Below are 27,607 nucleotides of genomic sequence, written 5' to 3'. Positions count from 1 at the left end.
CTGCGAGGGGCGCCCTAGTAAGGCGCGGCGATCGCCTAGAGGGATCGCTAACGTGCCAGGGCGCAGCACCGACAGGGCTAGGGACACCGGCGCGCGCGGGCGCGCGCGGGCCCAGCGTGGTCCCGCCGGGCTGAGGGAAGATCACTGTCGTGCGAGCCGCCGTCCAGGTACCATCCAGCCCTGCGAGCCGAACGACGAGCTGCCGGATCGAGCGATCTCTTGTAAGGCCACTTGCTCAGCCTCCGCAAAGTAAGATCGTCGCAATACTAAGGCCCTCCCGAGAGTCGCGTTGTGCCGCGGGAATAGATGAGATCCGCCGTAACTTGAATGATACCGAATACCATACCGCGGGAGGGCCCGTGCGGGAAAGTGATCGCGGGTGCCCGTCTCGGGAATTTGAGCGTACGGCCGCCGACAGTCAGCGTGCGTTTAATTTTGTAGTCTTCGTCCGTCTAATTGTGTCACACGGTAACGGATCGGGTTGAGAATGTTGCAAGGATTCGCGTGGTGAAGATCGTTCGCGTCGAGGATACTGTGCGTAGCGAGATGAGCTCTTCGTGAGCAGCACGTGATCCCGCCCGCCGCGCCGTGGCGACGGGCGCCTTTGAGTTTTGCGCCCTTTCGGGACTCGCGTAATCGGGAGATTCGCGGTCAGTCGGGACTCGCGCAATCGGAAGATTCGCGGTCATTCGGGACTCGCGTAATCGGGAGATTCGCGGTCAGTCGGGACTCGCGCAATCGGGAGATTCGCGGTCATTTGGGACTCGCGTAGTCGGGAGGTTCGCGGTCGTTCGAGACTCGCGTGATCGGGCGATCCGCAGTCGATTCGGGAAGTTGCTCTCGCGCGTGCGAGTGTCTCGCGATGGTCGTTTCCGGTTAGGTCCGCGTTAATTGTAAGTGAATGTCCTTGCGTTTGTCGTGATATGCCGCGTTTAATTGTAAGTAATTGGCGTTAGTTGTAGGTGCGTACCTTTGTGCTTCGTCGGAAAGAAATGTTTTTCGGTTATCTCGCGTTCGAGTAGTGATAGGGTAGAATTCGTTATGGTCTATGTCGGGAAAAAGTAATGTATAAGACTCGGGAGAATTAATGTATGAAACTGATTGGGAATTGCTGTGCAATTCGGCGATGGAATGAGTATCGCGCTCGTGGGGTGACACGGGACGCTTACTCGGATTCTGCTTGTTCGCCGTGGAACTCGCCTACCTCTTTTCACTTGTTACCTACATTATCTAAATATACTTTTCTTTCTGTTTATTGTTAATCGGATGTGTTAATTGCGCTACGCTCCCTCTCTGCTTCCAACTACGATCCTTCGAGTAGACTCACGCCTGAGAGAGTTACGTTTTGTGTATCGTGGTGCCAGGAGTCGCACCTGGCACCTACACTTTGAGGAATTCTGTGGTCGAGCTTTCATCTGGGTTTCTGAGGGTCTGATCGCGATTTTGAGAGTACTTAAGGAGATCAAGTAGTAAGAACAAGCGACAGCGCGCTCCTCCACGGCTGGCGAGACCGTGAGGACATCGTCGTTGCCGTCATAATCTATATATATATATATATATATATATATATATATATATATATATATTATATATATATATTAGAAAGTAAAATAAATTAATTTCTTATTTCCGGGGTTATGTTTGAACAGTTGTTTAGTTGTAGTATGATTGGATTATTTTTCGTGTTGGATGTTGTTAGTATTCTGTCTATGTACTGTTCATTTGTATGTGTTGCGGTATTTGTATCTGTGTTATTTATAGGTTTTGAGTTTTCTTTATTTTGGATGTTGGATGTTGACATGGGATTGTTGATTGATTGTGTAATTTGCTTGTATATTTTTTTTTGCTATTGATGGAGTCCTCAATGTATCCTTCAGCAACTGTATCGGATTTCCAGCCACCGTGTCGTTTTAATGTTGTTATGTCCGCTCCAAAGTCTGCTAGCAGCGTGGCAGAAGTGCGACGAAAGGTGTGGCCAGTATAAGAATCAGGATTTGCTAATTGTAGATATGATGCAATAATTGATGGAATCTTTCCGAATTTGTTGATTTCAACTGGTTGAGTGGTGCACTTTCCATCTTGATAATTTAGAAAAAATCTTGAGTTTTGGACGTTTTTTGGGCTCAAATTTATATATTTTTTAGATATAGTGTAGAATTCATCGAAGATTATAAAAGATCTTGGTTTGTAAGTTTTTGTAATTGGAATTTTAACGAGCAAGATAGTTTCTTTGTCTTCGATTTCATTAACTTTTATATTGACGAGTTCCTCTCTTCTGCATGCACCACAAATTCCAAATATTATAGCTACCTGTAAATAATTTAGTATATTATGTACAGATTGTATAAAATTTTTTATTGATGTAAAAGTTTATGTTTGTATTTGATACGTTACCTTTATAAGTAAATATTTTTGGTCATCAGCTTCGTTGAGAAATTTTTGAATTTTTTCTGATGTTAATACTTTTGCTTTTTTTGGTATATATCCTTGTGACTGTCTCTTCAGGAATGGAATGTATTCCGGGCCAGCGATACTTTCGCATCATAGACAACGGCCGTGGCCTTCGATCACGAGCCGGTCACGTGCGCATTGTTTTTCCGTATAGTCTCGGGCATCGCTCGTGTTTTCGTCGTTGCGAGGTGACGTACGGCCCGACCCAACACTTGTATTATCCCGACATTCGTGATCAGTGTGAGAGTACCATCGCTCGAGAATATTATTATTGTCGTCGATCGAGAATATTTGCCTTTCGAGTTTCTGCGACGCGTGTCCTGACGTCCGCGAGTCGGATCGCATCTTTGTTTATCGCGCTAATCCGGCGACTAGTATTCTCCACGTTCAACTCGAGGAATATTACCGAGAATATTCCCTCGTGACTTTGCGCGAGCATCGAACGGAGCAGTCCGTTATCCCTCACCTTGGCGACCTGACTTTCGTGTTTGTTTTCGCCGGGTTTCGATTGTTGGTTCGAGTTGCCGTCGCCTCCGATTACCTATTCGCCGTCCTTCCTTTGCTCTTAGCTTCGTCTGTCTGTTGTGGACGACCCCTTTGTTACATCATGTCAAAAAACGCATATGCTCGTCGCGAAGTATGCAATCGGCGTATGCGAGAAATACACGACCTCTCCCTATAAGCCGCGACCGACGCGGCAATCCGAGCGACCTTCCTCGCTCGCTACTCGAGCGTAGCGAAGATCGCGGACGATTTTGAGGCCACCCACCTGAAGGTCATCCAAGAAGCGGCGGATTTCGATGTCGAGGACGAAATCCGAGCCAGTTTCGATAAGATGCATTACGCCGTAAAAAGTCGCTATCATCATGAAACGGGCGCGCCACTCGGAGGCGCGCCGGCACCGCCCTCGGGTCAGGCCTCGGTGGTCAAGTTGCCTAAGATCCCGCTACCGCAGTTTTCCGGCGATCTCACGTTGTGGCCTTCCTTCATCGCGTTGTTCAACGCGTCGATACACAACCAGCAGATTTCCGCGATAGAGAAATACCAGTATCTGCTAGCCTCGCTCAAAGGGGAACCACTCAACGTGGTGAAAAACCTGCCGTTTTCCGAGGAGTACTATCTGATAGCTTACGACTCGCTGGTAGATCGATACCGGAATAAGAGAAAGTTAGCGGACCATCACTTGAATTCGATAATCGAGGCAAAGCCATTGAAGGCGGAGTCGGCCGAGGCTCTTCTCCACTTATTAGATACGTTTACCGAGAACACGCGCGCGCTCGCATTGATGAAGTTCCCTACCGATTCATGGGACTTTATCCTACTGAAGTTTTTGTTAGACAAGCTTCCTCGTTCCCTTCGGGAAAAATTCGAGTCTGCTCACCGGGCTGAGGAGATACCGCGATATACTCAACTCACAAAATTTCTAGCGGAACATTGTCAGGTTCTCGAGGCCGTCGCGGGCCCGTCCTCCAAAACCAAGTCCACGCCGGTCTCTTCGTTCGTGACTAACACGGCCGATTGCCCCGTTTGTAAAGAGCCTCTCTACGTGTCGAAGTGCTCCCAGTTTTTGAAACTCGCCGAGAAAGAGGCAGGCTAAGGCTCGCGACTTAAAATTGTGCCTCAATTGCCTGCGCTCAGGGCATGGCATGAAAAATTGCCCTTCCGCATGGACATGTCGGTCCTGCGGAACAAAGCATCATACGCTTCTGCATTACGAGCAGAGCTCCAATACTACTCCTAAGACCGAACCCATTAGCGCGACTCCTGCCGAACCGGACGCCGTGCCCGCTCCTCAGTCGGAGGATGCGCCGATTGTAACAATGACTAGCCTAGCCAATAGAATCGTCCTCCTGTCCACCGTACGAGCCGAGGCGATGGACGCGCGTGGCAATGCATTCCCCGTACGCATATTGCTGGACAGCGTGAGTCAGGCCAATTTCATTACCGAGAGCTGCCTTCGGAAGGGCGGCTTTCGTCGCACCAAACACAGTGCAACCGTGTTGGCGATAAACGAAGCTAGGGCGGCCACGACGAGGGGCCTCACCTTCCTCGTGATCCGCGCGCGCGGTCGCGACGACACTCGGTTCTCGATAGAGGCTACGGTCCTCCCGCGCATAACCTCGCCGCTGCCTAATGACAAGGTGGAGGTTCAATCGTGGAAACACTTGAAGGGATTGCCGCTCGCGGATCCCGAATATTATGTGCCCGGCAGTGTTGACATCCTCTTAGGAGCGGACTCGTTTGTGTCGATACTACGGGATGGCCGTCGTAAGGGGGAAAAGGGAGAACCCGACGCCTTCAATTCAGTCTTCGGATGGGTCCTGACGGGCGCGGTATCCCCGTCAGTACAAGCAACACCCCTGCTGTCATTCGCGACTACGCTCGAGTCGATCGAGACATCAGTGGGTCGCTTTTGGCAATTGGAAGAGGTGCCGGAGGACGCTTCTTGTTCGGACGAGGATCGACGCTGCAAGGAGATCTTCGCCCAGACCACGTATCGTGACCCCTCGGGTCGTTTCGTGGTCTCGTACCCGTTCGTGTCGGATCCTCCTACATTCGTCGGCTCGCGCTCCATAGCGGTTAGTCGTCTCCGCGCACTAGAACGTCGATTTAAATCTGATCCGGAGTTCAGAGTTGGTTACAATAGTTTCATGCAGGACTATCTCGATAGCGGACACATGGAGGTAATTCGCAATCCATTCCCGTCGGATGGCCACATTTATTATTTACCGCACCACGGTGTATATAAACTCGATAGCACTACCACTAAGTTGCGGGTAGTGTTTAACGCGTTCTTGCGCTGCCCGAACGGTCTGTCGATCAACGAAACCCTGCTCAGCGGTCCGAAGCTGCAGCAAGACCTGCTCGCCATCCTGCTTAGGTTCCGCGCCGAAGCAATCGCTCTAACCGCGGACGTGAAGCAGATGTTTCGCCAGATTTGGATAAGCCCGGAGCAATGCGACTACCAACGTATCGTCTGGCGCTTCTCGGAGTCGGACCCCATCCTCGACTATCTCCTCAAAACCGTTACGTTCGGCTTTACCGCCTCCCCGTTCTTGGCGATCTATTGTTTGCTCCAGTTAGCTCATCAATACCGCGAGAAATATCCTCTAGCGTTCGCAGCCCTACTCGAGGCGCTGTATGTGGATGATGTCGTGACTAGCGTTCGTACGGTGGAACAGGCTCGTGCACTCCGCGACCAATTGCTATCGCTTCTCCGAAGCGCCGGCTTCGAGCTTAGGAAGTGGTCGAGCAGCCATCCTGCCGCGCTGGAGGGCCTCGACACGCAGCTATGTAGCCAATCAATGTTAGATTTCGAGTCAAGCGAGGATCAATCTCAGAAGATATTGGGCCTTCGGTGGCACTCACAATCTGACAGTTTCGGGTTTCAAGTCAACGCGTTGGATCGTGAGTGCACCAAACGCACTATATTATCGGAAGTAGCGCGCATCTTCGACTTCTTGGGTTTTCTGGCCCCACTCACCTTTACCGCGAAGTGCTTAATTCAGCGTCTGTGGACCCTTAAATTAGATTGGGATGATGAGCCACCGATGGACATTCGTCGCAGTTGGAACCGTTTCCAGACGGAGCTCGGCGTGTTATCCTCCCTTCGCGTTCCTCGCGCGTTTAACTCGTGCCATGTAGTTCGTTGCGAGCTCCACGGGTTCTGCGATGCCAGCGAGCTGGGGTACGGAGCCGTGATTTATCTGCGAATCGTTACGCGCGACGGCGTCGTGGTCCGCTTACTGTGCGCCAAGTCTAAGGTCGCCCCGCTTCGCCCCCTCACCATTCCCCGTCTGGAGCTCTGCGCGGCTCTGCTCTTGTCCAAATTAATCGCGTACGTCCGGCGCATCCTCCGCGGACACATTGACATTGACGACGAGTATGCTTGGACGGATTCCGAGGTCGCCCGGGCCTGGATCCGCTCAGCACCACAACGGTGGAAGACCTTTGTTAGAAATCGCGTTGCCCTCATTTAGGACAACGTGCCGGTCCCAGCTTGGGGCCACGTCGACACGGAGTCCAATCCGGCGGATCATTGCTCCCGAGGACTTTATCCTCGTGATCTGGTGGCCAGTTCGATGTGGTGGGCGGGCCCTGAGTGGCTTGTTCGCTTCGAACCCCGAGTTGAACCTTCCCACAGTTCGGAAACCCCTCCGACCGAGGAGGAGAAAATTGTATCGCTCGTGGCGCTCGATCCGCCTGACGCGGTACATTCACTGCTAGAAAGATTCTCTTCAATCGAGAAAATTTGTCGAATTATAGCATACATTCTTAGGTTTGTAAATCACTTCCGTGCAAAATCGGCTCCCACGACTTTGGCCATAGATCAGCTCGAACTGCATTCCGCGTTACTAGTAGTTGTAAAGAGTGTACAGGCGGATGCTTTCCGCGATGAGATCGATCGCCTTCAAAGCGGGAGAAGGCTCCCCAAGCCCCTTCTCAAGCTCGCTCCCTTCCTTGATCCTGTGGGTATTCTCAGGGTGGGCGGCAGGCTTGCTAAATCCGGATTGACATTCGAGAACAAGCACCCTGCCTTACTGCCCAGTAAACATAGGCTCACGGATCTCGTTATCGAACATGTGCACCGCACGAACCTGCACCCTGGTCGGCGCACGCTGCAATACCTGCTCACGCAACATTATTGGGTCCTCGGGGTGCATCGCGCTATCCAACGTGTACTCTCGAGATGTCATCGATGTTTCCGCGTAAATCCACACACTTCCCAGCCTCTCATGGCGGATCTACCGGCCGATAGGGTCCGACGGGCCAAGCCATTTTCGATCAGCGGCGTTGATTTCGCGGGACCGTTCAACATAGTTACGCGACGAGCCCGGGGAGTCTCCTCCTTCAAAGTATACGCGTGCCTTTTCGTATGCTTTTCGGTTAAGGCAGTGCACCTGGAAGCCGCCTTCTCGTTGTCCACGGACTCCTTCCTCGCTGCGCTGCGACGCTTTGTGGCCCGACGCGGACGCTGCTCGCTTCTCTATAGCGACTGCGGCACGAATTTTGTAGGGGCCGCGCGGGAGCTAGAAAGCCGCATGAGCCTCGCAGCGGAGCGAGAGAAGATCAAGTGGTCCTTTAATCCTCCCTCAGCGCCCCACTTCGGGGGCCTCTGGGAGGCGGGAGTCAAGACTTTTAAAACCCACCTACGGCGGACCGTGGGTGATCAAGTCCTCTCAATAGAGGAATTCACGACGGTCCTCGCGCAGGTCGAGGCCGTCTTGAATTCCAGACCCCTCTGCCCGATGAGCACCGACCCTGCCGACCTCGAAGTCCTATCACCGGGTCACTTCCTCACGATGGAACCGCTCGTCTCCGTTCCCACTCAAGACGTGACTCCGTTACCGATGAATCGTCTGAGTCGATGGCAACTCGTCCAACGAATACACCAGGATTTCTGGAAGCGCTGGCATCAGGAGTATCTCCATACGCTGCAACAGCGTCCCAAATGGTGGACTTCCGTCAACCCGCTCGGTATCGGTGCGTTGGTCCTCCTCAAGGACGCCAACATGCCTCCTCTGCGTTGGAGGCGAGGACGAGTGGAGGCGCTGCATCCGGGCAGCGACGGCGTCCCGCGTGTCGCCACGGTGCGGGTGGCGGACGGCACGATCACGCGTCCCCTAGTGAAGCTGTGCCCCCTGCCGATGGGCCCTGCTCCACAGGCGACCGATTCAGATCGCTAGTAAAATACAACTCGTTGTATTTTGGTGGGCGGTATGTTTGGCGCTCACCAAACTGTAGATAGATGCATGTATCATACTCATTAGTTTAGTCTCGTTCTTACTCGTTGTATGTACATAGTAGTCTTCGCATACCTAGTATTAAGTATTTCGGTGACTCGCGCGAAACGTCGGCGGATCGCGATCGACGCGGAATCGATATTTGCGCGACTCACCAATCGGTGCTGCCCTCGCTCACCCCACGAGGGCACCCGCCTGAAGAACAAGTATTCGCTCGCGACACTGTTCCAGCGCCGCGAGCACTCAGCACTCATTCGTTACGACGTCTCGGAGCACAGACGCTTTCGCTGATATTCGGAGTCGCGAGATCACCAGCCCGCTCCCTGATAGTGCGATCGCCTACTTTCTCGGCCTGCTTGTTTGCTGCCTTTATCTGCTTCCTCCTGCTTGCTTGCTGCCTGCCTTGACTGGCTTGCTGCCTGCCTTGCATTTGCCTTGCTTGCGGCCCTGCTTGCGCTGCTGCACGAGCCCGATCGTGACCGAGAGACGAAGCATCCAGGAGTCGACGGCACAACGAACGGTGAGTCGCATTTGCTTAACTTAATTCGCTTTGGGGAGACTTTACACACACCCCCTGGTCCTTCGAGCTTCGCTTTATCGCAAATCCGGGTACGGCTCTACCGCCCCCCGAGCAAATATCGATTCCGCGTCGATCGCGATCCGCCGACGTTTCGCGCGAGTCACCGAAATACTTAATACTAGGTATGCGAAGACTACTATGTACAACGAGTAAGAACGAGACTAAACTAATGAGTATGATACATGCATCTATCTACAGTTTGGTGAGCGCCAAACAGAATGAGTCTATCATATTTATTAATATTAATATTGTTGTTAATATTTAGAGTCGTTTTGAGCATTGAGTAAGTTGCCCATAAGGTGGATGGCTTATGTGTTTTTGATAATTCTGTGAGATATGCTAATATTGTGTTTTCCGAGAATGATTTCGCTTTTTTAGTAATTGTCCACTGGATAAAGTTGTTATATGTATTTGTGTATTTTTCTTTGGATTTTGAAGGTAATAGATTTTCTATCGCGTTTCTTGCAGTTTGTGTTATTTCTTGAGGTGTTAGTTGGCCGTCGGTCTCGGTTTCTGGCGTTTCTGGTATGATGTTTTTGTTATACTCATTTTCGAATTTATGTGTATGTTCACTTTACTGTGTATGCTCACAATGACTTTACTATGTACGTGTCACTCGTGTCAGGGAAGGTTATGTCTGACAATGAGTATCGCTGTGGTAATTCGGTTGAAGTTGAAGAATCTTAACGACATCTCGCGGCGCACGGAAACACGCGTAGTGTTTCGCGTAGTGCGCCGCGAGATGTCGTTAAGAACATGTAAGGAATAAGAGGACTCTAGTGGGAAAGACACAGAATGAGTGGGGAAAATAAGGAGAGTGTTGGCAATGAGTCGTGCAGGAATGAAATTTCTCACTATATTTCCGCACTCAGTGCGGGAATTTTCATCTTTACACACGGCTTACACTCCCTATTTTATGTTGCAAGTGCCTGGAAAGTGGTCTATCACGCACGCGTAGCGTGCGTAATGGGGCACTTTCCATGCACGTGTTGCATAAATATATTATCGAAACTATTGCTTACTAAACTATCTTCAGAGTCCGTATTATAGACATTATAGTGCGGAGTCGGATTTCTATACATGGACTTACAGGAGTAGAATTACGATGTACATTGTAACGCTGGTCCAGATAATGCTGTCCGAAGTTCGGTGAATGGTGAAGTAGTAGTCTTTTTACGTGCTGGCCGTCCACGGAGTTTTGTCGTTGCCGTCGGCGATGTCGTCGTCGTCGTCGTTGTCGTCGGCGGCGTCGTCCCGAAGGTCCGCCTCGTTCCAGGAGTCTCGTGCTTTTTCCTTTGTTTCTCAATATAGGCTGCTGTACTTCTGCGGCTCCCTAACCTTTTACCTCGAATGTCCGCCAAGATTTTATCGGTGGGTAGATCGGCAGAATTATGGCAGTTATGCCTATCGTTGCAGGAACAGTTGTCTTTAGCCTTCTGTCTTCTACCTCAGTGTCCTGCTGGATGTGAGGTTTACTCGATTCAGGCTTTTTTTCGATCGTCTGTCCTTACTTCGTGCCTTTACAACAACTCTGACTTTTGCGAGTAACAGAGCGGAGTATTGACGGAAGTCTTCAGTTTCCTGGGCAATTGGGTACCGCTGCCACCAGTTGTTACGATCGAGAAGCCACGTAATGTTATGTTGAAATAATTAAAGGCAATTGTCCACTAAAGACTTTATTCAGGCACAGGCAAATGGTGATCGAAGGTCGCTGAGACTGGGTTTGACGACTGACTGAGCAGAACTTAGCAAGACTGGACTTGACAAGAACTAGACAGGAACTAGACAAGAACTCGACAAGAACTAAACAAGAACTCGACATCAAGAACTAACTCGAGCTCAAGAGGGATCTTCTTTTATACGATTTTTCACCAATAAGTCTTAACCAATAACGTAACGCGTTCTAATGTCGGTAGTAACGATTGCAGCGGTTGATTAAAAAACAATAAAATAGAAAGTTTAATATTTGACAAAAAGGACTGTTAGCATAGGATTAATTTACAGCTGTGATCAGAAGATATTGAAAAAAGGAATTTGAAGTGAGTCACGTAAGAGACAGTGCCTAGACAAATAATGAGAAAAATTATCGTATAATAATTTAGAAACGGAATTTGTAAATATGGTAATCTAGCTAGAGTTACGGCACGTAACAACACGCACACGACGCACACGTACATACGTATATGCTGTCTCTTTTCAAACGCTCGAGGTATCTCAAAAACGCCATCTATATATAAAAGCAACCGCCGACGACGACGACGTTTCTTAATTAAAATGTTAACATTTCAGACTTTGCGTCGCAATATCTCCGGTCGTAGGGCACATAGCGGAAAAGTAAAGACACTTTTATTACATAATTCAAATCCAAGCTATCGATCAAGCCTACTTAGAACTTGATCCGTTCATTCGTTATTGAGATCTCAAAATCTCGCGTACTTGCAACTCGTGCATTCGCGTAAAAGAGTCACGGCGGTCTCGCGCTGCGCGTGTACTTGACGCGAGACACTACCGTGTTTTTTGATATTTTGCTACTGTTTTAGGTAAATAACTTTTAAACAAATAAATGGATCTAAATAAACTTTTGCACGAAATTTATTAGAGTTTTATTAGCATATATATATATAAAATTTGATTTAAAATTCGTAATACTATTAAAATATCTTAGAAACTAAAGCCGCAATAAAAAATCTAACAATATTTTTTAAATATAATGTCGATACAAGCGACCAATCCGAATAAGATTGGTGCAGCCAATCCCGAGATATATAAGAATCAATGCAAACAAAAAAATCAAATATTTTTTAAACCAATAAGAAAATTGTGCTCAATTTTCACAGATATTTAGACGTAATAATAGAACAATCTATGAAATTTTTAGATTTTTGGTGATACTTTGAGATGTGACACATACATCCTTGACGATTAAAACAAGTATAATAATGTTGATCATACTATATTATCTTGATCATAATATTATATTGATTATATACATAATATGCAAAATATATTTTTATCTTTGCGACATTTGACTTCGGGAAAATCCCGTTTACTTATAAGAAGATTGCCAACAACATCGCTTAATTGTGTAATGTTATATTGCACGTATGCAAGTTGCATACAAAAGTATATCACATTGCACACAAATTGCACACGCGACTGTATTGCACATATAAAATAGTAAAACCATAGAAACGTTTTGTACATATGCCATTATTAAATATATTAATAAAATAATTATTTATTAATTATATTAATTATATTTATTATATTTTACTTATATTTTAACTATATAGGGGAGACCGGAGCTATCTGTCTACGGGGGCTATGTGTCCACAGTACTGCTATCTCAAGTTTTAAGAGACAGATATCTCTACCATTGTAACAAGTAGTTGAAAAATGCCTTACATAAGATATTTAAATGTTGTTTGTTTTCTTGCAATGCCTCTCGCAGACGCTATATACGTTAAAAGAAAAGCAAAAACAATTATTTACATTTTTTGACGGTCGAAAAATTTGCTGTGCGACAGTAGTTTAACTCAAATTAAAGTAAGCAATTCATAATATTATCAATTAATATATAGTTATCACGTGTGAGAAGTGTCAAATCTTAATTCCTCATTATCTAAAATTGGCAACGTGTTAAAGACTGAAAAACGTGGTCGAGGCTATCTGTTTTATTTTTGATGGGGCAATGTGTCCACACTTCAATGACGAATTGTTCTTTCATAAATAGATAATGGTGCGTAACTACAAAAGAAAGACTTTTCTTAAGACGGATAAGGTAGACATATCGAATAAAATTATATTTAGAGCGATTAAAAGAATAAAAATTGAGCGAGAATCTTTTCATAAAAACAGCGTTAGACTTTGGAATAAATGTTCGGCTCTTACTCGCTACTGTGAAAAAGTGACCTACGAGCAACTACTTGATCCTGCGATTCAAAAATCGTCATCAAATTTTTGTTTTAAAAATACACGTTAAGTTAAATATATGAGTTTGTCTTAAATTATTGAGTATTTTCTATTTTAAACGCTGCTAAGGATAAAGTAAAGGCCCCAAATACAAAACAAAATTAAAGAATTGAAGGGACAAAAGAAACTCATCACATTGATTTTGCAACGGACTCAAAATTAGTTTGATGCCACCGTATATAAAGAAAAATCAGCTCTACGCAGGAAACTTGTCAAAAAATCTATACAAAGTGCCTACAATTTTTCTGACTCCAACGACTAGGCAGTTTTTTCAATATTATATATTAATAATAAATAATATTATAAATAAGCAGAATAATGAATTTTCTTCGCCAGTATATAGAATAACAATTAAAGTAATTTAAATCGACTGACTGGCAATATATAACGTCTTTTTGATGTGAACATTAAAAAAACTGTGAGCCAACTCGCTTTGTCGGATTCACACAGCACTTTTTCGGATCAATCATCGAGACATTATTATTAATTTCGACCAAAGCTTTTGGTCAGATAATGTAATTTCTAAATTAAATAGTTTTAAATTTTTATTGCGAAAAATATTACTCCAGCCAGGGTTTGAACCTGGAACCTCTCGTATACCGTGCGGGTGTCGTGCCAATTCGACCACTGGGGCTGTGGTAATATTTATCGCAATAACAACTATAACATGGAACACCGATTCTTCAGTCAACGGTGTATAATAAACAGAATAATGAATTTTCTTCGCCAGTAAATAGAATAACAATTAAAATAACTATTTATAATTATAACTATAATTATAATTATAACTATTTATAATTATTTATAATAACAATTAAAGTAATTTAAATCGACTGACTGACAATATATAAAGTCTATCAAAAAGACGTTATATATTGCCAGTCAGTCGATTTAAATAACTTTAAATGTTATTATAAATAAGTATAGAAATTAATATAATCAATGTGTTTTTTATTATGTGGACAGATAGCCCCTCGAATGTGAACAGATAGCCTTGCATATGGGGCTATCTGTCTACGCTTGACTTGTCCACTTAAAAAATTCGCCTCTTTAAAATGTTAAAGGATCAACGATTCTAATTATGTTTTTTTTAATAGCAAGGTTGAAAGATTATACCATTAAAATTTTAGCCAAATATCTTTATTAGTTTTTTAGTAAACTTGAAAAAAGCGTGGACACATATATAGCCCCGGTCTCCCCTAATAAGCGATAATGAAATGTAATGAATATAAAGTGTTACTATTACGACGCTGTGGCAACCGTTTTGTAAGCAAATAAAGCCTTCTCTTTGTCTTTTATGATCTTCATTAAGGCGATATTTGCTTTAAAGAGTTACATTTGTTTTACAGACAGGGATAAATTTTACACGAAGTAGATCAACGCGAATGACCAAATCAACTTTCAGCCGAAGATTCTTTAAATAATCAATGGGCTCCAAGTAGAAATTGTGTACCAGAGGAGCTATCATTGCCTTTAATTCCAGCATAGCAAATCGTTGGCCTATAATTTGGTACGTATAGTAATCTGTTTATATAACACTGCATTGTATATTAAGGTATAAAAAGATGCAGCTTACCGATGCAGTTACGTGGTCCAGCACTGAATGGTAAATATGAATAAGGATGACGATTTCGGATTCTTTCTGGCAAGAATCTATCGAGATCAAATACTTCTGGATTTGGCCAAAAATTCGGATCTCTGTGGACTGCGTAAATATAAATATTCACCATTGTTCCAGCAGGTACCAAATATGACTCTAAAAAGTATATTATACAATAAGATTTACAAATAATCATTGAAAACTATATTAAATTTTTAAAATTGAATATACATCTAATATACAACATAGAAATAGATGCCTATTAAAGATTTAAATTTTATTAAGAAATTGTTAGTTTAATACTATTTTCTGAAAATATTGTTTGTTGCATTAGATATAGCTATGTATATAAAATTTAGAAATATTACAGAAGCAAACTTATCAATATAAATATTAAAATATTAAAATGTTAAAAATATATAAGAATATTGTATTTTTTACATACGTGGTATGTCTAGAAAGTAATGACTGATTTTTTTTTTTACAACTGGTAACATTGTAAAAATAAGATTGTAATAGACCTACATTCATACTCTACCACACACACCACACACACACACACACACACACACACACACACACACACACACACACACACACACACACACACACACACACACACACACACACACACACACACACACACACACACACACACACACACACACACACACACACACACACACACACACCACAACACCCAATCATTTGTATAACTGTATGCTAGGTGACGCGTCACAAAAATGTAATACAAGAAAATTGAGCAGCGTTATGCGACTAAATTCTGTGTCATCAAACTCCCGGATAATGCGATGAAAACATTTTAAGAAGTTGAAACAGCTTATAGAGATCAAGTTCTATAGCGGGCACAAGGCATTTTTAGATGACGGTCAAATTGTGAAGATGAATCCCGTGCTAGACCACCAATAGTTAGAGAGCTGGTGGCCAAATCGGTATATGATTTGTTCATGTTTTATATCGATAGGGATTAAAGTTCATATCAATACGAATCGATTTGGTCCAGTCAATTAAGGTCCTACGTCGCTGCGTTTTTGCGTTACAGCGCTTCAAATTTGTAAAAAAAAAGGGTACTAAATCATTTGCTCATGTCTGCCTCTGGGGCTGATGGTCACAATCATCCTGAAAACGAAAAAAATCCATGAGGCAGACATCCAGGGCTCTGCATTATCACGGGACGTAGTTGTAAAAATGTAAAAAAAAAAGCTCTACTCAAGGGAACTACCACAACTGTCCGGCTCCGATTTGAATTTCCTTTAAGTATGTTGTTAAACACAAAAATCCAACAGACACGTATTTTTTTTATAGGGGCTCTAATTCATCTTTAGGGGGTGAAACACTCCTTCGAAAAAATCGGTTTTTCTCTTTCGGGCCGAATATCTCCGAAACTATAAGAGATAGAAAACTTTTCAAAAATGAAAATTAAATGGCTTCAAAAGTACTTTAAAATAATGACAAAACAATTTTTTTATTTCTTTTATTTTTAAATATATTCCCGCCACTAATACATTTTTTTTTAAATTTTTAAAAATTTTTTATCACCAAATAAGAGGTTATTTTTTTACGAATTCAACCATATATGATAAAGTTATGTTACGATAAACCATTTTCAAGAATTAATTACAAACGCCTCCGTATATACGCTATCCATGCTCAGCCGTACTATGTGCGTAAGTAATTATTGTCGAAACAATAAGATATATAAAAAATGTTGTAAGTAAAATTTGTATAGTTTTCTATATGCTTTATAATTGTACATATGTGGGGCAAAATTTGTCAACCGGGCCACCGGCCTGCCCATAATTGTTTTCATCGCAGAAAAACTATTTTGCGCCTAGAGATAGCTATGGGTAAGAGCTATCAAAATCCGTGTGCAACTTTGCAGAATTCAATGTGGCGGTACCAAAATGGCGACCAAAACATCTGAAATCCATGAACGGCTTCAATGAAATTATTAGAAAACGAAAAAAATCGTGATTAAAACAGCTCTAAAATGACCTGTGTTAGAGTTAATAGTAGGTTGACCACGAATCAGTAGCTGGGTGATCGAAATTTGGGATGGTAATCCAATATGGTGGTCAGAAACTGCATTTACGCACCGCAAACTACTGACAATTGATCGGATCCACTTGAAAATGGTTGTGCGGGTGGTTCATGGACTGTATATATGATAAATCCGATCCCAAAGAAGCAAAATCCAAAATGGCGATAATCGAAATCCAGGATGGTGATCCAATATGACGGCCGATCCACTCTGTATTGTAAATCACTGGAAATTCAGCAGTCTGGAATATCAGGTCTGCCAAGTGTGTATTTCATATACACTTTTTTAAATCATAAAAAAAACTTGAAAAATTGATTACTACAAAAGTCAGAGCCCTGGATGTTTGCCACTTCGATTTTCTTCGTTTTCAGAAGGGTTCTGAACATCAGCCTCAGAGGCAGACGTGAACAAATCATATAGTACACCCTTTTTTTTTTTAACAAATTCGAAGCGCTGTCAATTGACAACGCAGCGCTACCATGGTGGCAGACGCGGTCCTTAATGTTTCTTATGGTACAATTATCGATATTAATAATGTCTGCCACATGAACAAATCATATAGAAATTTTGGCCACCAACTCCCTAACTACAATGACATAAATAATTTAGCGATTAAAATTTAATTTAATTGATCACCGATTATTTTCACTGTCAAATGTCGATCAGATCTGATGATCGAATGTCCTTACTTTTGTCACATTTCTTCAATTCGTGGTTCTCTTCCGTGCTATGTCCACAATTTTTCGATTCTTCTTTGGAAAAAAACTAAAAAATCGTGAACATAACACGGAAGAGAAGCACAAAATCGTGGACATAGCACTGCGTGAAAAGAACCACAAAATTGTGCACATTACCTACAGCATTCGGTAACAACCAAAACGCGGGCATAACCACTCTCATCTTTCTCTCTAATTCTTATAGACATACCATGTAAATACTCATACATTTGATGATATGTAGCGTAATATATTTAAAAAAATGTACAATAAAAAATTGGATAGATGCATACGTAATTTTACGTCTTCCGCAGGAATTCGTGATATAAAGAATACGCTGGGATATAAGCGCAAGGCTTTCTTTATACATCTCTCTAAATATGGTAAATTTTGCAATAATTTCGTAGTAAATTTCTCCCCATGCTCTTGCAATGCAGTATCAACTTCGTTTCTAACACGATCCTGTATCATTATTAATTAAAAAGGTGTCTCTTGTGTATTGTGATGGTTTTATTTAGAAACAAATATATTCCGAGAAATTATAAAAATGTTTTTTTTACAAATGTCTTGATTAATTTGTTTGGAATGTATATATGGAGGCGTTAAAGCCATAGTGGTGTAAGTCACTTTTTTTAACCTATCGAGTTAAGTTTATAGATGCAGTCTACACATGCAGATATGTTGAAAAAAGAAGAAAAAAAGTGGTCAAAAAAATTGATTTACACCACTATGACTTTAACCCCTCCATATATACAGGGTAGCCTATTTTAAAAGAGGCAGGCAAATATCTCGAAAAATATGAAAGATACGGAAAAACGTTTCAAACAAAAGTTGTTTGGTTCGAAGGGGGACATAAGATGGTGCCATTAATGTGACATTGGATAGTCATTTGAAGGTCACATGAAGGTCATTTGAAGGTCACTTTTAATTTCTTAAATAGAAACCTTCATTTTTCATTGCATATTCTTATAGCTTATGTCGAGAGCTTTCCAAACATTAAAACATTATAATAAAGTATTTTTTTATCAAATATTTTTCGAGTTATGAGGCTTGAAAAATACAATACCGCCGGCATTAGCATTACCCAAAGTGTACCACGTTGCACGGTCGGATTTAGGGCCAGAGCACGAACATTGCCGTAGCGTGTGTGTGTGTGTGTGTGTGTGTGTGTGTGTGTGTGTGTGTGTATTGAGTAGAAATTAGGTATTGAGTAGAAACACACACACACACACACAAGAGGTATGAATATTGACGCGCAACTTCCATGCGGTACACCTTGGGTAGTGCTAATACCGGCGGTACTGTAAATTTCAAGCTTCATAACTCGAAAAGTACTTGATAAAAAAGTACTTTATTATATTGTTTGGGAAAGCTTTCGAGATAAGTTATAAGAATATGCAATGAAAAATGGGGGTTTCCATTTAAGAAATTGAAAGTGACCTTTATGTGACCTTCAAATGACTATCCAAGGTCACATCAATGGCACCATCTTATGTCCCTCTTCGAACCAAACAACTTTTGTCTGAAACGTTTTTCCGTAGCTTTCATATTTTTTAAGATATTTGCCTGCTTCTTTTAAAATAGGCCACCCTGTATACATATATATAATACATTTGACGTTAATATATCTTTAATAAATAATTTCTAGGATCAATTAATTTCTTTGTTTAGGAATGACGGCTTATTGTTAGACTTGATGATAGATACCTGAATGTCCTTATGCTCAGCTAATAGTGCTAAAATAAAGCACAGACCCATCGCTGTAGTATCATGACCCTATAATCGTATACATCAATGTATTATATATCAATAAATCAAATATGAATAAAGTTTACAAGAGAACTTACAAATACAAACCTCAAACATAAAAGTATCAACTTCTTCTCTGATATCTGAATCAGACATAAGGCCATCACGAGATGCTGCTATTAGAAGATCCAACATTGCAAGCCGTTTTTTCCGTGCTAAGTATGTAAGCATGTCAAAATCAATTTAATAGCCTGATTTTTCTGTGACGTTTTCATTACATAACATTGACTACGTTGAAAATTTAACTACACTTAGATTTTGAACTACATAATATTAGTAAATTGTAAAATTTATTTTATAGACAATATAAAACTAACCAAATTAAAAGAATTGCTGTTAATTACATTACGTACTTCCTATCGATTCTGTGTCATCTCTCTCCCCTGATGTATCATTACCAAAACTTCTTAGGTATTGACCATTAGTGCGATCATGATAAAGTTTTCTTTCAGCAATAATCTGTGTAAATACAGCATTATAATGTTTTAAATAAATGCATTAGCAATGTGTTGTCAACCTTTATTCAGATTCAAAGGTCAAGAACGAACATATTTAGGTGTTAATTGATTCATAAAAAAAAACTAATTAAACATTTTATAATCCGAACGTTTCGACTATACTCAGTCTTTATCAGTGGTGAATTACTTGAATAAACATATAAACATTGAAATAAATTAAATAAAATGTCGTGGATTAATATGTGTATTTATAATAAAAATAATTAAACAAAATAAAAGTAAAAGAGTGTCAAAATCAATGGCAAGATTGAACTCATTGTCAGCAGTATAAAATAATAAATATAACATTTTTCCCTCTGCATATTGTATTTTATAAAATAAAATTGTGTGAATTTCAAAGGTTGTGCGCGCGACCTGTGAATCCCTAAATTTTTAATGTCAAGGTGGTCAAGGTCCGCGGTGATAAAGGTGTCTACAGTTATTAGGATTTCAAGCCAGTCAAAAATGTAACTATAAAGGTCCATATTATTAAAAATGCAATTTATTTTTTAAAGAGTTAGTAAAAGTTAGTTGTTTCTATTTATTTTTGTTGTCAACGTTTATGAATTATTTGACAATATTATTTTACGTTTCTACATGATACTCGTAAAATCTTTATTGTAATTGTTGGAAATAATAATTTAACTCCCTAACGAAGGGCAGCAATCTTTTGTTTTAGTTAGAGTCCCTCTAATCAGAATCTGGCCAACTTGACAGTTCTGGCAAAATTTTACGAGAGAGAAGGATATACCCAGGTAGCACATATTCGGTAGAATCGCGAGCCTGGAGTCTGGTCTCAGTCTCGTTGACCGCATCAACCACAAGCTAGATTCTCTTGACAGCAAGGTGAGCGGCTTCGAGACGGCTCTTCGGCGTCTGGGTGACGTCGAGCGTGCGGTGGAGCGTCTTGTGGCTGTGACAAACAGCTTATCAGCCGATATCGGATCTTTGTCTACCAGGCATGTTGCACTGGAGGAGCGTTTAGCCCGGCTTGAAACAGTCTCAACTTCTACCTCTACATCGGCTGGCCCTTCTAGTGCCCCTTCAACTGCATCCGACGGATTTATGCTTCGAGCGCATGGTCAATGAGCACAGGGATAATGAGCTCATAATTTTCGGCATTCCAATATTCAAGCCTGAAGACCCCGTGAGCACTGTACTTCGTGTGGCTACCTCACTCGATGTGCCGCTTACATCCTCGGAGGTCATCAGTGCCTTATTCAGAATTGGCAGAAGGATCTTTTCATCTGGTCCTGTCGTGGCAAAACTCATCACAATAGCCAGGAGGAATGAGCTACTCGCCAAATTCCGGCGACGTTCCGGATCCGGATTCGCTGCGTCCAATGTCGACTGCTCGTTGCCGTCCACCAGAGTTTATCTCTACGAACGATCCACTGCGTCTGAACGACGCCTGTTTGCTGAGGCTCGCCAGCTTGCTAAAAGGCATAACATCAAGCACGTATGGATGAGACGTGGGGTTACATATTTTAGAGTATCGGACGGCTCTCCCCTGCGCCGCTATTTATCGCAGGATTCAATGCTCGCTGAGATTAATACAATCGTCAATCCGATTCAGCTCCCCCACGCCTCATCTCAGGCTGGCCCTTCGGTTTGCTCCGAGCCTGTCTGATGTCACTCGCTGGTCGAGTCAGTTGCAGCTGGTTACAATGACTGCCGCCTAACGCTTCGCGTCGCTCATGTAAACACGCGATCGCTGCTGCCCCACTTTACACTTGTTAAGGATCTCATAGCCTATCATCAACTCGACATCCTAGCGATTGGAGAGACTTGGCTGCGTGAGACGATCGACCCCAAATTAATTGACATAAACGGTTTTACTCTTGTTCGCTCTAATCGATCTACCGGCTCTCGCGGCGGGGGTGTCGTGTTTTATGTTAATAGCTCTCTCTCTTTCTCTCGAATTGACCTTGGTGCCCCTCCCCCCGGCAATGTGATTTCTGCCCAGTGCTCTAAATGTCAACGTGAAGAAATTCAAGCAAGCGCGGGTAAACGGTGCACCCTGTGCCCTTTACCCATAAAACTGCTGAGCTGCTGCCCAATCCTTGGACGTGCGCTGGGTAACGGATGCAGCCAGTAGTACTGAACAGGGTAGCGTCTCGCGAGGCGAGCGCGGCATGCTCGTGCGTGGGAGGTGCCCAATACGAGCGGGGTATATGGCCTACCCCGTGCCGTATATCCCTAAGGCGCGTCGACTGCTACCGAATCCAGCTGTTTGAGCTGATCTAATCCGAGTAGATCATGCTCGCTGCAGGAACCCTGCTACCTGGGGAACAGCTCAGGTACAATAGTGAGTCATATGTGCGTTACGGGAAACCGTGTCTGCCAGTGGCCAGAGGTGTCGCCTATACCGGGAGTATGTAATCCGAAGGGTATGTATCTCTGTAATGGGCAAATCCACGGCGGGTTCCGTTACTGCTGTGCAGGGAAGTACTGATAACGTTCAGTCGCACTCCGACCACGGGGTGAATTTTGGGGGGGCTAACCGCCCCCCCAGACCCCGCGGTGCGGTCGTATCTATGACTCTCATTACAGTAGCCAAATGCCTCGTCATCTAATTAGTGACGCGCATGAATGGATTAACGAGATTCCCACTATCCCTATCTACTATCTAGCGAAACCACTGCCAAGGGAACGGACTTGGAAAAATTAGCGGGGAAAGAAGACCCTGTTGAGCTTGACTCTAGTCTGGGTGGATGTCGTCGCTGTTTCTCTTCGCCTGACACACAAAAGCGTAGCTGCTATCGTCCTTCTCGCGCACCTGTTTTCGATATGCATTACATTGAGTCGCTGTTGTCTCATGTTACGTGCTGCGCTGACGAGATTATATGTATGGGCGACTTTAACATTGATGTGCTCCGCCCCAACGAACTCAACGCTCGACTTTTGTGTGACATGGCATCGAACCTCTCCCTCCGGCAACTCATTGACCTGCCAACGCGTCTCACACAGAATACGTCATCTATTCTCGATCTTATCCTGATTTCGTGTAGTGTGGGGGTAGTCGATTGCGGAGTCAGCGAGGAACTCGACATTAGTGATCATTTCATGGTCTGGGCGATCCTTAAAATAGCTCGACCTAGTTGCAAGGCCCGCACTACTCTCTCCCGCAGCCTCCACTCCGTTCAGTCCTCCGACATATCCTCCGAGTTGCTGAAGATTGACTGGTCGCCTGTGTTCGGCACTGCGCATGTTGATAAGATGGTCGCCTACTTCACATCCTCTATAATGTCCGTGTTTGATCGTCTCGCACCATTGACTCTTAAGAGGGCAACACGTCCTCCGGCTCCGTGGCTTAACACTGCCGTCAGAAAATTAATATCTCTGAAGAGTCGTGCTCTTCTTCGATACAGGCTCACTCGGTCTGATCCCGATTGGCGCCGCTACAAGCAACTCCGTAACGAGGTAAACTATGCCATACGCCGTGAAAAAAAGGCTTATCTCTCAAACTCTCTCTCATCAAACTCTCCTCGCCAATTCTGGAAAAATCTCTCCGAACTCGGAGGGACAGCACATCTCCCTCGCACTCCTTACCTTTCCATCTCCACGATCCTAAACTTATGAACAATTATTTTCTTGATTCTCTTCCCTGCTCTTCCTGCTCTCCTGAAACGTTAAATCATTTTGCCTCCTCATCCTTTAACGTCCCCGAATCTTTCAGTTTTACTCCAATCACTCCCACCGAGCTTTACAATATCCTCAAGCGAATACGTCTTACCTCGGCTGGGCCGTACGATCTCTCAGGTCGTATGCTGCTTCTCTGTCTGTCTCAGTGTCTCGAACCTCTTCTCCATATCCTAAATTACTCCCTCTCTTCTCACACATTTCCCTCCTCTTGGAAACATGTAGTTGTCCTCCCCATTCCCAAAACTCACGATCCCTCCACTTTCTCCTCTCTTCGTCCTATCTCTCTCCCCCCATTTCTCTCCAAAATCCTCGAGCGCATATGCTTTCAACAATTATATGCATTTGCCAACGAAGCGAAGATAATTCCGGAATGTCAGTCCGGTTTTCGTTGCATGCACATCACCACGACTGAGCTTCTCCACCTCTCTGACTCCGCCCTTCGTGGTTTTGACTCAGGTTTCCTCACTGCGTTGCTTACTCTTGATTTCACAAAGGCGTTCGATACGGTCGACCCTCACCTCCTTCTGGCTAAACTCGAGTACTACGGCCTGTCTCCCTCTGCCTTGTCCTTCATGAAATCGTTTCTATTAAACCGCTTTCAGCGCGTCCTTTTATATAATCCTCTGCCTATTTTTTCCCCTTCTCACGCCGTTCTATCAGGCGTACCTCAGGGGTCCGTGCTCGGTCCACTACTGTTCATCATTTTTATTGCTGATCTGGCTTCCATTCCTTTTTTCGCCGAGCTTCTAAAATACGCTGACGACATGATTTTGCGCAAGTCATTCCGTCTATCTGACGTCTCTGCTACCATCTCTGCGTTGAACGATGACCTTAAAGCTGTAGCTAAATTGGCATCCTCCAACGCATTGCATCTTAACCCTTCCAAATCCTCATTTCTCATTGCCGGTTCCCCAGTCCTCCTATCTCAGCTTCAATCCTTTGACCTTTCTTTAAACTCTGTGCCTATACCTTTATCGTACTTAATTAAAATACTCGGTGTTCACATTGACTCTTCCTGGTCGTTTAAACTTCACGTGGACGTAAAATGTCGAGCTGCCTTTGCTCGCCTTCGTCTTCTTTATCCTTTCCTCTCCACCTCCCAAAAGCTTCATATATCCCAATCGCTTGTCATCTCACTCTTCGACTACGCAGACGTCGTCTATATTCCAGCACTCAACCAACAACTCCTAAATCGTATCCAATACATTCAAAATTCATGTCTCCGCTTCTCCTATGGTGTACGTAAGTTTGACCACATATCCCCACTCTATTCTCGCTCCTATTGGCTAAAAATCCAACAACGCTTTGTGTTTCATCTCTGTTGCCTGGTTTTCCGTCTCCTTCATTCTAATACTCCTCCTTACCTTCGACGTCTCTTGCAACTCAATTCTGAGCTCCATACCAGTGATGCCCCGAATACTCGTTACCCGGACCTTCTTTCCTTTCCATTGCATCACTCTGTCAAGTTTCGCGCTTCTTTCTCTTACTGTGCAGTCAAACATTTCAATGCCCTTCCCTCTACCATAAAATCCTTATCCTCTATGTCTTCTTTTCGTACTGCTGTGTCCGCCTTCATCTTGACGACTGCACTTCCTGCCAGAAATGCATCTCAACCTGCGCGTCACTGATTGCCTGCACGTGTCGTGTCCACTAACGCGCTCACGTGCGCATCTGCGTGCGAGTGTATGTTACCTATGCGTTTAGTATGTAAGTATTGTTAAATCTAAGTATTGTTAAATCTGCGTATGCGTTGTGCGACAAAATTTTACTCTCGTGAGCGAATTCACCATTCTGTATGTCTATTTTATATTATAATGTCACTGTCTCCACTGGTAGGCTTAGAAACAACGCGTGTTGATGCCTTACCATTTGCGTGCTCTTTTATTTATTTATACTCTCTATGACTGTATCCCCACTAAGCATCGCAATAAATTAAATTAAATTAATTAAAAATTACATTAGTTTTATATACGTTTTTTGAACATATACATAATTTCATAACCGTAAAAAACCATTAAAAAACGTTTGAACAAAAATATTTTTGAAACCATGATTTAAGAAACGTATTTGTTTACGTTTTTACAGTTAATAAAAATACCTATTTGTTAAAGATAAAATACATGGTCAACAATAATAAAATAGATACCTGATAAATTAAACTTTGTCACGAACCGACACATCTATATTTACGAGGATTTTACCCAAAATAGTCATAAAAAACCGCTGGAAGAACAATAGTCAAAAATTAATATTACAGGAAACTAATGAGCATATATGTATCAAAGAGAAGCGGCGGACTTACATGCATGAGTCCGTAACAGCAGAGAATGCGTTTCGTAAGAGGATAACGACGCACGACATACCGCGGAGCGCCGCGCACCGTATGCTTACATACCGGAGTTCAAAGGCGTACTAATTGTTTTTCAGACAGACACCAATACATTATATGTTATTGTTAAACATCCGCTGCTCACGTGATCTTTATAACGATGAAATCACTTTGTCATAAATCGAATTCAAATTTTCCGTGTCCTTTTTTAAGTTGATCGTATTAGGGTGTTTTTTAATCATCAGAAACATCTCAGCAATCTATCTCTTTTTTATGTTTTTTTCTTTGTGGATGATGTTAGTTTCTTCTTATTTAAAATTGTGACCAAACTGCATTCGATGTTTGCTCACGACGGAGTGATTGCTGAGGTGCTTTGTGATGTCCTTTTTATGTTCATTGACCCGTGTTGATAGATGACGCTTAGTCTGACCTATATATACTGCATCGCAATCACCACATTTTATCTCATTACACCAATTCGGTCTCGTATATATATAATAGCTTTAATAGGCTTTTTTGAAACATTAAAATTTATATTGCACTAATTATTGCACAAAATAAATCATTTTATCCATGCACATATGTCCACTTATTTACTTAAATTAATTTTGTCCTATCGGTCTTAATCTATTTGTCATCGGACAAATCTGAGCTTAGAAAACTTCCAACAGTTGCAAAATAAACGTTCTGCTGAACGTGGCCATTGAAAGAACATTTATACGTGTGTTCCGTTTTGAAGAATTTCCTGAACTGGTGCACATCAGTAATGCAATTAAGTTAGAGTAAGACAAGTATATTTTGTTTCACTTTAACTTATTGCACAAATGTGCACCAGTTTAGGAATTTCTTCAAAAAAGAATAGACGTCATAGATGATATATGCATAAAGCTTCTAGAACATTCTCACGCATGTCTCAAAGACGTCATAAACACGTTCAAAAGACGTAAAAAATAGGAATTTTAAATGTCTTTATCTAAAATGTCTTTATCATTAAAACAAAACAAAACGTTTCTATAATAGTTTTTTAAATGTTATTTTATCGGAAAAGAAACGTTCTATCAAACGTTTTTCGAATGGACCACTGAGAGAAAAATCCAGGCTTTTTCCGATTAAAATAATTGGATAATCCATCCAAAAATTAACAGACAAATGTTTCCGATCTTTTAGATAGGAAAAAAACTCGATCAGACCGAAGTGATATCCGACCAAAGTTATCCGATCCAAAAATTGAAACACATCCTATCTAAAAAATCCATTTGTTAATTTAACCCTAGACAGACTCACTTATTTTTCTCATACGTGAATGACTCACTGGGGTAATACGTTACTCCAAACTTGTACCGCGTGTATAATATTTCCGAATGTTCTTAGAAAACTTTATAATAAATAATTTTGTTTGTTGTTTAATAGGGAAGACGATAGTAGTCATCAATTTGCGGTAGTAAAAAAAAACAGTAAAAAAATTTCGAAAAACAAGAAAAAGAACCAAAAATTGGGGCTGAAATGACTATTTTTATAAAAAATGCTGTAGTTTTTCATAAAATTCACCGATTTTAAAATTTCCAACAGATTTTGAAAGACGAATAGACAACCTTCAAGGGCATGTAAGCGATTTTTTCGTTTTTAAAAAAAAAAATATTTCTTTGAACATCTGAAGTAGAGGAAATGACGAAAAACTGTCGGATGGGAAAAATCGCAAGAAATGGAAAGTAAAACAGATTCTGTCGATTATTATTTATTTGAAAGGTAGTCAAAAGTTATAAAAGTATATGGAAACAGTAAAATTAACTCCACAAAAACTTTACAAAGTTTTAATCAGTTGCTGTGCAAGAACAGCAAAAATGAAATAATTGACCGAATCTTAAACAATTATATATGAAACAGGGGTAGAATTTTCCGGGGAGTGTTATAAAGTGTATAATTTTTCGTTACCGATTTTCACAAAAAATCTGAAATATACTTTGCTGTGGCAAATGTCGAACGTAAACGGCCAAAGGGAGTAATACGTTACCCCAAACAATTTTCTTTTTCGGTTTTCAGCTGCTGCACGGATCTAACTCACTCGCTGAATGACGGAGGTCGACTGCCGGATGACTAAACTAAATTATGGTTAGGGTCTCGGTATGAAAACTAACCTTCCTAAGTCAGGGGCGTAATTTGAATTTCGCGTGGGGTAACGTATTACCCCAGTGAGTCTGTCTA

General features: G+C 42.5%; 3 protein-coding genes and 1 long non-coding RNA gene across 4 annotated transcripts in view; 2 read left to right on the top strand and 2 right to left on the bottom strand.

Moving 5' to 3' along the window:
* The window catches only part of LOC139819876 (cytochrome P450 4C1-like), a 112,079-nt gene that overhangs the window by 73,712 nt on the left and 10,760 nt on the right, over nucleotides 1-27,607 (bottom strand). The window lies entirely within an intron of this gene.
* LOC139820881 (uncharacterized) lies at nucleotides 4,098-8,138 on the top strand. Its single transcript, XM_071791469.1, has 2 exons — nucleotides 4,098-6,018; nucleotides 6,718-8,138. The coding sequence occupies exons 1-2, from the start codon at nucleotides 4,098-4,100 to the stop codon at nucleotides 8,136-8,138; spliced, it is 3,342 nt and encodes a 1,113-aa protein (XP_071647570.1).
* LOC139819878 (uncharacterized) lies at nucleotides 8,294-18,912 on the top strand. Its single transcript, XR_011733836.1, has 5 exons — nucleotides 8,294-8,715; nucleotides 14,097-14,257; nucleotides 14,332-14,488; nucleotides 17,440-17,508; nucleotides 18,797-18,912. It is a non-coding gene; the product is annotated as an uncharacterized lncRNA (long non-coding RNA).
* Nucleotides 11,358-27,607, bottom strand: part of LOC139819874 (cytochrome P450 4C1-like) — a 169,315-nt gene continuing 153,065 nt past the window's right edge. The window contains exons 16-21 of the mRNA XM_071789632.1: nucleotides 19,288-19,393; nucleotides 18,983-19,089; nucleotides 18,833-18,901; nucleotides 17,419-17,587; nucleotides 14,324-14,503; nucleotides 11,358-14,247 (exon numbers count right to left, since the gene is read on the bottom strand). Coding sequence (XP_071645733.1) covers nucleotides 14,072-14,247; nucleotides 14,324-14,503; nucleotides 17,419-17,587; nucleotides 18,833-18,901; nucleotides 18,983-19,089; nucleotides 19,288-19,393 — 807 coding nt within the window. The 3' untranslated portion in view covers nucleotides 11,358-14,071. The remainder of the gene's footprint in view (nucleotides 14,248-14,323; nucleotides 14,504-17,418; nucleotides 17,588-18,832; nucleotides 18,902-18,982; nucleotides 19,090-19,287; nucleotides 19,394-27,607) is intronic.

This window comes from Temnothorax longispinosus, chromosome 10 (genome assembly GCF_030848805.1).
Source record: "Temnothorax longispinosus isolate EJ_2023e chromosome 10, Tlon_JGU_v1, whole genome shotgun sequence".
Classification (NCBI taxonomy): Eukaryota; Metazoa; Arthropoda; class Insecta; order Hymenoptera; family Formicidae; genus Temnothorax; species Temnothorax longispinosus.
Note: the sequence above shows the minus strand (reverse complement) of the source record. Positions and strands in the feature narration are given on the sequence as shown.